The sequence below is a fragment of the Triticum aestivum genome, chromosome 6B (genome assembly GCF_018294505.1).
Source record: "Triticum aestivum cultivar Chinese Spring chromosome 6B, IWGSC CS RefSeq v2.1, whole genome shotgun sequence".
NCBI classification, from domain to species: domain Eukaryota; kingdom Viridiplantae; phylum Streptophyta; class Magnoliopsida; order Poales; family Poaceae; genus Triticum; species Triticum aestivum.
Window position 1 is genome coordinate 2387200 of NC_057810.1, and position 12508 is coordinate 2399707.

The 12508-nt window shown below is 45.3% G+C and overlaps 1 protein-coding gene across 1 annotated transcript; it reads left to right on the top strand.

Moving 5' to 3' along the window:
• The first annotated feature begins 8842 nt into the window (after window positions 1-8842).
• Window positions 8843-10688, top strand: LOC123135275 (methionine gamma-lyase-like). The gene is made up of 2 exons (XM_044554329.1): window positions 8843-9620; window positions 10094-10688. The coding sequence occupies exons 1-2, from the start codon at window positions 8843-8845 to the stop codon at window positions 10681-10683; spliced, it is 1368 nt and encodes a 455-aa protein (XP_044410264.1). The 3' UTR covers window positions 10684-10688.
• Window positions 10689-12508: the final 1820 nt, after the last annotated feature.

Sequence of the window (12508 nt, forward strand, 5' to 3'; positions counted from 1 at the left end):
AAACACATCTAAACAGAAAGTAGAGGCAAAATTTATTACTAAACAGAAACAAAAACAAAAAATACAAAGAAAATTGGGTTGCCTCCCAACTAGTGCTATCGTTTAACGCCCCTAGCTAGGCATAAAAGCGAAGATAGATCTAAGTAGTGCCATAATAATAAGATAGATCTTGAAAACTCATCTCATATTCTCTACGTTCGGCAACAAGTTTTCTTTTTGGCAGGCAAAAATAATCAAAAGGGCTAAATTTAGTGGGACAAAATCCCTAAGATCAATCTCAGGAGGAACGGGTTCCTACCTTGGCCCTTCATGATGCACAACTAATTCATCACTAAAAGCGTTCTTTTGGCAAAATCTCGTGAGCCTATACTCAAGAGAGTATCCTAGCTCATTATTTCGAAGAGGAAATTTATTATTAAGTTCAGAAATTCTATCGATCAAGACATTGGTAGGAACCTTTTTTCTAAGGTTCTCATTGAAAGCAACATAGTCTGAAGATTGAAAACGCCTAATTTCCTCTTGATCAAAGAGGACCGCCTCTATGGGAGGACGATCGGCGTCCACCCTATAGTGCGCAAAGATTTCTTTGGACTCTCTTATTATAAATCTAAACTCATGAGCTAAAAAGATAGTAACAACGCGCTTAACAGAAGAATGCTCAATATTGGAAAATTCTAGGAAAATTCTTTGTATGCAAGGATGCATATGCATAAGTTGTCTCTCAAGTTCAACTACAAGCATAGCAATAGCATCCGCAAGACTACTAGTTTTATGAAGAATAGAACCACCCATGGAAGGTAAAGCACCGGCACAAGTAAATAAATCTTGAATAACACCTTTTCCAATAATGTTACCACTACTAATTCGAAACTTTTTAGTAAGCAAGATAGGGGGTTCCTCAGCCGGAGCCTCAGAATTTTCCATGTTATCATTATTGTCCATATCGACCATAATGTCCCCAATTTCAGACATAACGGCAAACAAAAGCGAGGAAAAACAAGTGAAGGAGAGAGGAAGAAGAAGGAAAACGGAAAAGAGAGGAGATTGGGAAAGAGAGGACGAATAAAACGGCAAGGGTGAAGTGGGGGAGAAGAAAATGAGAGGCAAATGGCAAATAATGTAAATGCGAGGGAGATGAGTTTGTGATGGGTACTTGGTATGTCTTGACTTGATCGAAGACCTCCCCGGCAACGGCGCCAGAAATCCTTATTGCTACGTCTTGAGCTTGCGGTTGTTTTCCTTGAAGAGGAAAGAGTGATGCAGCACTGTAGCGTAACTATTTCCCTCAGTTTTTTGAGAACCAAGGTATCAATCCAGTAGGAGGCTCCTCACAAGTCCCACGAACCTACACAAACGAACAAAGAACTCGCAACCAACGTGATAAAGGGGTTGTCAATCCCTTCACGGCCACTTGCGAAAGTGAGATCTGATAGAGATAGTATGATAAGATAAATATATTTTTGATATTTTATAATATAGATGCATAAAATAAATATGCAAATAAAAGTAGATTGAAAGCTTATATGATAAAGGATAGACTCGGAGGCCATAGGTTTCACTAGTGGCTTCTCTCAAAATAGCATAAGTATTACGGTGGGTGAACAAATTACTGTCGAGCAATTGATAGAAAAGCGAATAATTATGAGATTATCTAGGCATGATCATGTATATAGGCATCACGTCCGTGACAAGTAGACCGACTCCTGCCTGTATCTACTACTATTACTCTACACATCGACCGATATCCAGCATGCATCTAGAGTATTAAGTTCATAAGAATAGAGTAACGCATTAAGAAAGATGACATGATGTAGAGGGATAAACTCAAGCAATATGATATAAACCCCATCTTTTTATCCTCGATGGCAACAATACAATACGTGCCTTGCAACCCTTTATGTCACTGGGTAAGGACACCGCAAGATTGAACCCAAAGCTAAGCACTTCTCCCATGGCAAGAAAGATCAATCTAGTAGGCCAGACCAAACCGATAATACGAAGAGACTTGCAAAGATAACTCAAACATACATAAAAGAATTCAGAGGAGATTCAAATATTATTCATAAATAAACTTGATCATAAACCCACAATTCATCGGATCTCGACAAACACACCGCAAAAAGAGATTACATCGAATAGATCTCCACAAGAGATGGGGAGAACATTGTATTGAGATCCAAAAAGAGAGAAGAAGCCAACTAGCTAATAACTATGGACCCTAAGGTCTGTGGTAAACTACTCACAACTCATCGGAAAGGCTATGGTGTTGATGTAGAAGCCCTCCGTGGTGGAATCCCCCTCCGGCAGAACGCCGGCGACGGCTCCAAGATAGGATCTCGCAGATACAGAAGGTTACGGTGGTGGAAATATTTCTTTGGTGGCTCCCTGGATGTTTTCGGGGTATGTAGGCTTATATAGGAAGAAGAAGTACGTCGGTGGCCGCCCGAGGGGCCCACGAGAAAGGGGGCGCACCCAGGAGGGGTGGGCGCGCCCTCCTATCTCGTGGCCGCCTCGGCTGCTTCTTAGCTTGCACTCCAAGTCCTCTGGATCATGTTCTTTCCAAAAATCACGCTCCCGAAGGTTTCATTCCGTTTGGACTCTGTTTGATATCCCTTTTCTTCAAAATACTGAAATAGGCAAAAAAACAACAATACGGGTTGGGCCTCCGGTTAGTAGTTTAGTCCCAAAAATGATATAATGTGTAAAATAAAGCCCATAAACATCTTAAACAGGTAATATAATAGCATGGAACAATAAAAAATTATAGATACGTTGGAGACGTATCAGAGTCGGTCTACTTGACACGGACATGATGCCTATATTCATAATCATTGCCTTGGATATTGTCATAACTTTGCCCTTTTCTATCAACTACTCGACAGTAATTTATTCACCCACCGCATGCTTTCTATCAAGAGAGAATCCTCTAGTGAAACCTATGGCCCCGGGTCTATTTTCCATCATGTATTTTCATATCTATAAACTAAAAAAAATACCTCACTGCAATTTATTTGTTTTTTACATTTTAGTAATCTTTTATATCTATCTCTGTCAGATCTCACCATTGCAATTTACCGTCAAGGGATTGACAATCCCTTTATCGCGTTGGGTTCAAGTGTTTGATTGTTTGTGCAGGTGCATAGATTGGAGACTGCTTGTACCTCCTTCTAGATTGATACCTTGGTTCTCTAACTGAGGGAAATACTTATCTCTACTTTGCTGCATCACCCTTTCCCCTTCAAGGGAAAAACCAACGCAAGCTCAAGAAGTAGCAGTTTCACGGTCCCCTGCTGTCCTGACTCTCACTTAGCATAAGTATTCTTTGAACATGCTGTGACGTGCCGGTATGTTGCAGTGCAAGCACGCTACCACCCCTATGTCTGCGACTGATCAGTTACCAGCCTAGGATGGTGCCTTGCTTCCTTCAGATGATGCTACGGAGTACCGCAGTATTGTTTGTGGCTTGCAGTACTTGACTATCACATGGCCGGACATCTCCTATGCGGTAAACCGTGTGTGTCAGTATCTTTATGCTCCTCGGACTTCACACTGGTCAGCTGTGAAGCATATATGACGTTATCTCTCTCGTACTATCTCATTTGGCTTGCATCTTCGGTCTACCTCCTCGAGTGCTCTATCGGCGTTCTCTAATGCAGATTGGGCTAGGAGCTTGGGTGACCGACGATCAATGGGAGGCTATGATGTCTTCTTTGGTTGCAACTTGATCGCCTGGAGTGCGCGCAAGCAGGCCACAGTATCTCGAAGTAGCACTGAAGCAGAATACAAGGCGGTTTGCCATGGCTGAGCTCATTTGGGTACAGTTTCTGTTGAGAGAGTTGGGAGTCTCTCAAGAGCAGCCATTGGTTCTTTGGTATGATAATATTGGTGCGACGTATCTTTCATCTAATCCAGTTTTTCATGCTCGTGCCAAGCACATCGAAGTTGACTATCACTTTATGAGGGAACGTGTTCCACAGAAGCTTCTTCATACCAGGTTCATCTTCTCTAAAGATCAACTTGCTGACATCTTAATGAAACCACTTCCACAACCTCAATTTGAAGGTTGTAGGCGCAATCTTAACTTGCTTTCCGTCGCCCCTCCGGCCATACACTAGGGCCGGCCCTGCGACTGATGGTGGACTGTGTGAGGTTAGAGAGGAGGAGAAGGCGCGTAGCTCTGTTGATTGGTTCCTCATGGTTGCCCAGCACCATGTAGGAGACGGAGGGACACATGCCTCAGGCCACGACCGCGTCACTCGAACGGTCGGCCTACTTGTAACATTTTGCTTTAGTAATAGGTTGAGATAGTAGAGGCGTATGCACTTTCCAACCTGTGTATGGGATTGTGTACTTCCAATATTATCTTGCTATTTTGTAAAGTTATTTGACTGGTAAGTTAATTTTCACGTTGCTTACATATGTTTGTATATTTTCTATCCTATGTCTGCATCTCTACTTCTAACAAAACTGATTCATGCTCCCGCAGACATGGCAAAGACTAAATATGCATCAATTTAAATAGACATTCCAGTTTTGTCGGTTGCAAAGGAAGCTCGAGAAACCGGCCCATTGGGAAGAAAACCGAAGAAAGAAGAGCAAACCAGTCCAAAGCATTAAGTAATTTGTAGCTTGTCCAGTGCAATCCTTCCAGACACGGTTAATGGAATGCAGCAACTAACAAACGAGTACTCCGTCCAACAATGGTCACCTGGGGTGGCCTGAGAGCCCTCCACGCCACCACGTGCCATGCTTTGGGCGCTCTCTCTGATTTTTGTTTTTTATTTTTCATCACACGTTTTCGGCTTTTCGAATATTTATCCCTTTTTTGGCATTTTGTTTTCCCCGGTTTTCCTTAGGTTTTGAATCAAAATAAATTCTCAAAAAAATGAAGAAAATTGTGACAAAAAATGTTCTTATTTTTTTCTTTCGCGAGGGGCACATATTTACTTCTCGTGGAGGCACGGATTTCCTTCTATGAAAGGTGCGGTTGTGCCTCTCAAAAACGGGAAAAAAATGTGTCCCTTTTTTATCCAAAAGAGGCACTGATTTGCTGCCGCGAGCCGCGCCTCTCTAAAACAAAAAACATTTTATTTTATTTCCTTCCGCGAGATGGACATATTTACTTCTTCGTGGAGGCATGGATTTGCTTCCGCGAGAGGCACGGTCGTGCCTCTCAGAAATGGGAAAAATATATTTTATTTTATTTCCGGATTTGCCTCTCTGAAAAAGAAATGTTTTCTTTTTTTTCATCTGTGAGAGGCACATATTTACTTCTTGTGGAGGTACGGATTTTCTTCTGCGAGTGCCACAGTCGTGTCTCTTTTGAAAAGGTAAAAAATGTGCTCGAGGTTCGGTTTTTCGGTGAAGAAAAAGTTCATCCAAACCTATCAACATGGGATCTAGTATTGAAGATCTCACCATGACGGATCCAATAGTGAAAATGGTTCAGATTTGGACACACGGTTAAAGAGATGAAAAGTTGTGAATAAACTGATGGAAAAGCAAAAATTAGTTGCGATAAGTGATGCACATGCAACCTGAAGAGGTGGAAGTGATCTTTGCAAAGATTGTTCTTTAATTAATTATTTCGTTAATGGTGGCGCTAGCATCTTGCTGGTCTTGACTGTGGGGAGCTTCCTGGCTAGTAGCTTGGCTAAAGGCAGAGGTGGCCCAAATCTGTAAAAAGAAAACAATAAGGAGAGGGAATTGGTGGCCTTACCCTTTCTAGGTGGACGGTCGGTCTAGGGCTCTGGGCAGAGATACTTGGGCTAGACGGATATGATCTGATTCAAAATAAATTTACTTTTTATTTAATGCTTAAAAAAATATTTTTCGTTTTGCAGGAAATTGATTGTGACGTTAATAATATTTGATGCAGTTCCTGTTACAAGTTGCCCATGACAAACTCCAAAAATTCATATCCACCCGCCTGTCCGTGTAGTAGCTCATGAGTTACATCATGATTCACCATATCTAAGTACGTGTTAGGTGCGCATAGTTGGTACAATGATCGCTATCACATTTAGTCCACGGTCTAGCGTGCCCTTGCCTGTTACCCAGTCATTAAGTCGGTCAATCGAAATTCATTACGACTGGCATTTGCTCCGTAGCGAAGTACCCCCTCCGTCCAAAAAATCTTGTCTTATATTTGTAGATATGGATGTATTTAATACTAAAACGCGACTTGATACATCCATATTTAGATAAATTTAAGACAAGAATTTTTGGACAGAGGGAGTACATACGTTGTGCGAGTTTACCAGATTAATGGTTTGTGCAACCAATTATCCTTTCTTTTATTTCCTGGGGTTTTGCCGGATTGTTCCTGTAATGGCAGACGTCCATCGTATGACCTCACCTCCATGAGTCACTCTCATTGGTCCTTTCGTTCTTTCCAGGACAAAATACCTCCACCATGCTACACAAACTAACTCATGGGGAAAACAACAGTTTCTCCATGACTTAATAAATCGTAATAGTAGCGTCAAACTAAACATCAACAAATTGTCCAACATTGACTGACTAATGTTAGAAGATCTCATGAAGTGCTATCGTAATACTAGTGCTATCGTGAAGTGGCACCAGCTTGCCAAAGAATGTACTCGGTCTCTATGTGCCACGAGTTAAAACTTCACTACTAAGCCGCCGGTAGCTGGTATGTGTTTGTTTTGGGGAATGCACTTGGAACTCAGCTTAGTTTATATAGATGCATGTTCCGACATGTGGGAACGTATGTTACTTAGTTAGCATGTGCGATGGACGACAAAGTATACCCACTATCATACCTGTACAAAAATACATATAGGTGGCCTACGATGACATTTAATTGTATACATTTGTGAATGTACAATCTAAGACAAATTCTGAACTTTCTTTCCTGGCAAAAAAGAAGAAGGATAAAATATGAACTTGCAAATATATGGTGATGGTTAAAGATATATTCCTCCCGCTGCTAACGATGAGAAGATGCATACACATACTTGTGCGCAATACATAAAATATAGTACGCGCAGCAGCAGGGTAGGAAACCAGTACAGTGTCAAGCTCATATGTGCTTTAGCCGTCTAAATAATTTTATTATTTAATCAATGTCCAAGAACAATAGCGATTACCGAACATATATAGGCCATTTAGTTAGGGATATTTGGTGCTGGCTTTTACTACTTGGCTAATGAACTTTAAATAAGGGTGTGCTTAGTACTCAACTGAGATTTAAGCAAGTCTTACTCAAGTGACATATTATGTAATCTTTCCCTAATAACCGGCTATTGCTTCTGCCCGCTCACCACCGCGGCATTTTTGCAAAGAACGCACATATTTTGTAAAATAAACCCACAGTCCAAAAATAAGTCAGAAAAAACGATTCAATGATTCGCTTGTCTTTTGGTCGCCCGGCCGGGCCCTCCCTGGCGCCCCGCAGCCCTGTCGCCCTCAGCCACTCGGCCCCGATGGCTCAGGACGAGGGGAACCACGGCAGTCGGGGTTGAGCAGGTTTGGGAGGGTGACCCGCGAGGAGGGCACGGTGCTCCTCTCTTCCCCGGCGGCGCTACGACATGAGGGAGACGAGGAATCTCGAGAGGGTGGGGAGGGGGTGGTAAAGGCCGTCGGCCTGGCTGCAGTTGGCCTGCGGGCATAGCTGAGGCGAGGCGGAGCTTGCAGCAGCGCGCCATGGGAGGCGGTCGCGTGGTGCAGAGGTGGGCAACGGTGGAGCAACAGAGAAGGAGCAAGGGGGCCCCGGAGCTCGCGGATGAACCTATAGCCCGCGAGGAGGACGTTGGCTCGGGAGGTCGACACGAGGGAGAAGGTCGCACAGGGGCTACCCAGCGTCCGGCCATGGTGGTTGCGGCCATGAGACACGCAGCTCACATCACGATGTACGATGCGTGGGCAAGGAGAGGCAGGATTTCCAGCCGAGAAGCTCCGATGGCGCGGTAGATGTAGGCACCATGGGAGGACGGAGTCGTGGAGATGGGAATCGAGCGGGGCTCTCTCCTAGCAGCGCGAGGTGGAGGAGACGAGGGGAGTGGGGGAATCGAGAGAGAGTGGAGGGGATCGGGCTAGGTAAGTGGATTAGGAGTGGATGACGCTGGGCCTTTGGCAGGCTAGATAGGTTGTGCACTACTGCTGTTGTTCTCTCTCTCTCTCTCTCTCTCTCTCTCTCTCTCTAAATTCCTTTTGTAGAAATTAGAAAAAGAAGAAGAAAAAGAGAAGGATGGAAAAGAAATGGCTAGGGTGCGTGGAAAATGTTGAAACTTTCAATGTAGATCCGAAGATTTATACTTAGCTCAATGAAAGAAGTTTCACCCAATATGGATGAGTTGAATTCAAACACACAAGTTAGGGCACACAGGGCGGACTCAAAAAAATGTGTTTCGTGTCCTACCTTATAAATTATCCCTTTTTCTAGGGGTTATAAATTATCCTTTTGATTACACATTTTCTGATATATAAATTATTGCAATGCCACTTATTTAATTTATTGGGTTAGAATGGGTGTTTCTTTCTTCTTTTTGTTTTGCCCGTTGCATGGGTTCTTTTGCTAGTAAGAAATAAAAACGAAAATCTGCAAACAAAAATTTACATGGATCTCAATGGATGATCTCATGAATACAGCATCAAACTCATAGTAAGACTTAGCAAGACTGTCTAAATAGTGATGCATGCATGCGTAGCTTGCAATAGCACGTGTTATTGACGTAGGTGTACGGTTCACCAACTCCCTGGCAGATGGTGAATTGGTGATGATCACCGTGCCCTCCTACAAATATACACCGGCCGGCCGTAACCCTGAACACGTAGGGTCAGATTTACAAACTGCAAACACATCCATCCCCAACTCCCAATGGCTCACGTTCTCGCTACGGCACAGCCCCTCGCCCTCCTCAAGCGGCCACCATCACCAAAGGCCAGCTTCGTCGATGGCAACGACAAGGCACGCAAGGCCCGTCACGGGGAGTCCGAGTCGGACCCGGCGGTGGGTCTAGCCGTGGCGCGTCACGAGTTCGGCGAGTATGGCGGCGTGAACATGTCCATTGAGGCCTCAGCCACGTTCACAGTCATGGAGCCGGAGATCCTGCGCCGGCTCTTCACAGGGGAGCTAGGCCCGGAACGCGACCAACTGTACATCTACAGCCGCCACTTCAATCCGACGGTGCTAGCTCTGGGGCGGCAGATGGCGGCCTTGGAGGGGACCGAGGCCGCCTACTGCACGGCGTCCGGCATGTCGGCCATCTCGTCCGTGCTGATGCAGCTGGTGGGCGCTGGCGGGCACGTGGTGGCATCGCGGTGTTTGTACGGAGGAACCCATGCCCTGCTGTCCCAATTCCTGCCGCGCACCTCTGGCGTGCACACGACGTTCGTGGACATGGACGACGAGGAGGCCGTACGCTCGGCCATGAAGCCAGGGGAGACGCGGGTGGTGTTCGTGGAGACTATGTCGAACCCAACACTTGCCGTTGCCGACATCCCGATGTTGGCGCGTTTGGCGTGCGAGGCCGGGGCCAAGCTGGTGGTGGACAACACCTTCACCCCAGTCGTCGTCTCGCCCGCGCGGCTAGGCGCTGACGTCGTCGTCCACAGCATGTCAAAGTTCATCAGCGGATGCGCCGATATAATCGCCGGTAAGGATGGATCCATGCCCATCCCGTACTCGATCTCAAAGTCATACAATTATAGTAATATGCATGCAATACAAGCGTACACCTTAGTAAACATAGGCTTCACCTTAGAGTGTAGCTAAAGTAACTAATATACTGTACGTGATGATCATGGTTTTTACTTTCAGTGAGGTTTCGCTGAAATTCACTGAATTTCAGTAATTTCAGTAGACACTAAAATATTACGTTTCAGCCAAAATATTTCAGCAATTTCACTACAACATAGGAATTCAAATATTTTTCAAAATATTTTTTTCATATTTCAAAATTGTTAATTGAATTCAACTAAATATTTTGGTCATTTGGCTGAAACGGAAACTGAAATCACTGAAATTCACTGAATTTCGGTGATCTCGGTTGGTGTTGGAATTGTTCTGAAACAGAAATTGAAAACCATGGTGAGGACTAGTGAAGCTATTGACGGAGTTGAATTCCAGGTGCGATCTGCGGTCCGGCGAGCCTGGTGAAAGCGATGATGGACCTGCAGGACGGTGCACTGATGCTCCTGGGCCCCACAATGAACGCAAAGGTGGCGTCCGAGCTTGCCGGGCGTCTTCCTCACCTGCCGCTACGAATGCAGGAGCACTCGCGCCGCGCCGCCGAGTTCGCCACCCGGATGCGCCTCCTGGGCCTCCAGGTTACGTACCCTGGCCTTCCGGACCACCCACACCACGACCGGCTATCCGCCATGGGCAACCCGTGTTACGGCGCCGGCGGGATGCTGTGCGTGGACATGGGCACCGAAGAGCGGGCCAATAGCCTCATGTACCACCTCCAGAACACCACCCACTTCGGCCTCATGGCCGTCAGCCTCGGCTACTACCAGACGCTCATGTCTTGCTCCGGGAACAGCACCAGCAGTGAGATGGCGCCCGACGACCGCGCCCGCGCCGGCATCTCCCCGGGCCTCATCCGCATGTCCATTGGGTACAATGGCACCCTGGACCAGCGCTGGGCGCAATTCGAGAGCGCCGTCACCCTTATGAAACAGGAGACTACCAGCGCTTCCGCAAGCAAGCTCATCTGACAGTTTTCCCGGCCACACTCCACACGTCATTTGTGTAATTTGTTCCCCTAAAATATGTTCTGCATACAAGTACAACTTTTAATTTGCTATCATAACAATTATAATTTGTTTCGTTGTCGTCAGTAGTGCTGTCAAATTCCTTATTCTGATGGGGTAACCTTTGTGTACTCGGATTATTTCATGTACCAGGCTCTTATCTCAACTAGATAGGAAGTGTGGCGTGCTGCATGCCCCGCCTGCCTAACCCGGTAATAGAGAATGTATATCTCAACCCGGTAACATCTATAACTTGCCCTCAGTCACATAACAATGGTAGTATATCCCATGTTTTAATAGAGAATATACATAGCAATTACACTTCCCATACTTCATCTAATGCGACACTTATCCTTATGGTTGTACATATCAATAATCCAACACCCAAAAGAAACATCCAACACCATTGCTCAAACCCATCATTTCAGCCTCCCAAAAAATAAACTCAGAGATTGCACAAGTAGTTCATAATAGTACAAATACAACATGAATAACACATCACTTTCCAATCCGTAAATCATTTTATAAAATGAGTAACAACGTGACATGATCATGGGGTCCCGAATAAGGAAATGAAAGAAAAAAACAAAACCGGTAACAAGGATAACCTGGTATTGCGATCAAGTTGTTGCTTCGCAAGGATACTGATAAAAGTGTGGCCTGGGTTTATTAGCTATCATGAACCAAATGGAAATGTATACGCAATAAAAGTCTCGCCTGGGTTTCTTAATATTGTGCATGTGGGAATCAGTATTGGTGTCGTGATCCAGCTATTGATTATTGACCGGAAGGTTTTCCGGGTCATGTCTACATATTACTGAACTTGTATGGTCACACACTTAACGTTTAGTGGTTTGATGCAAAACTAGAAAATAAAGGAGAATATGAGAACAGTTTGTAATACCCTGGTTTTTAGCCCCCTTTGTTTTTCTTCATTTTCAAGTTGGCTCTTCTACTTCTGCTTTGGATTTTTCTGAATTAGCTCTTCTTGGACATAGCAATTCAATAAGCTAAATAAAAACCCTTGCACAAACTATCACTCACCCCAAGCACTTAAAGTTTCTCACTCCTGCCCATTTCAGAAACTTGCATACTCTTGCCAAACCACGCAGCGCCGCCCCCCTTGCCCAGCCCATGCACGGAGCACGGCCATGGCCACTGGCACTATGTGCTCGTGCTACACAGTTGTTGCGTAGCTCCCGGCCGACACAGAACGCTTGGCCCCAAGCATCGTCCTAGCTGCGGCATAGGCCGGTAAAGGCCCTGCCTGTCTCCAACTCGCACGCAGCGGAGCCATGGCGCCGACACCCCAGGCAAGCCAATAAAAAGCGCCCCCTCGGCCTCGAACTCCCTCGCTCATTCATGTCCGCTCTCTCTTCCTCACACGCAAAGCCCCCCACCCAAACCCCACTAACTACTTAGTGAAGGCGTCATTTGTTAGTTGCAAGGGGCTGGTGAGCTAGCTACCAACTATATGGCAGAGAGCAAGACAAGAGACGACCTTTTGCAGATTTAAAATCAGGAGCATCTTCAAGTTGTGGCACTTAACATCCAATCCCGGATATACTAATAAATCTCTTGCTCACTCACGCACCTACTCATACAAAGAAAATGACCCGGTGTACGATGTAGTCAGTAGTAGCCCAGGTTGCATTAGTTAGTAAGTTACATGGGGCAGCTAAGCTAGCTAAGCTTAGCAGAGAAGCGACCTCAAGTGGCAGTGGTGCCCCCGCCAGAGTTACTGTTCACTCGCAAACCCGGTTATTCCTTCGTGCTGGACTCACCACCA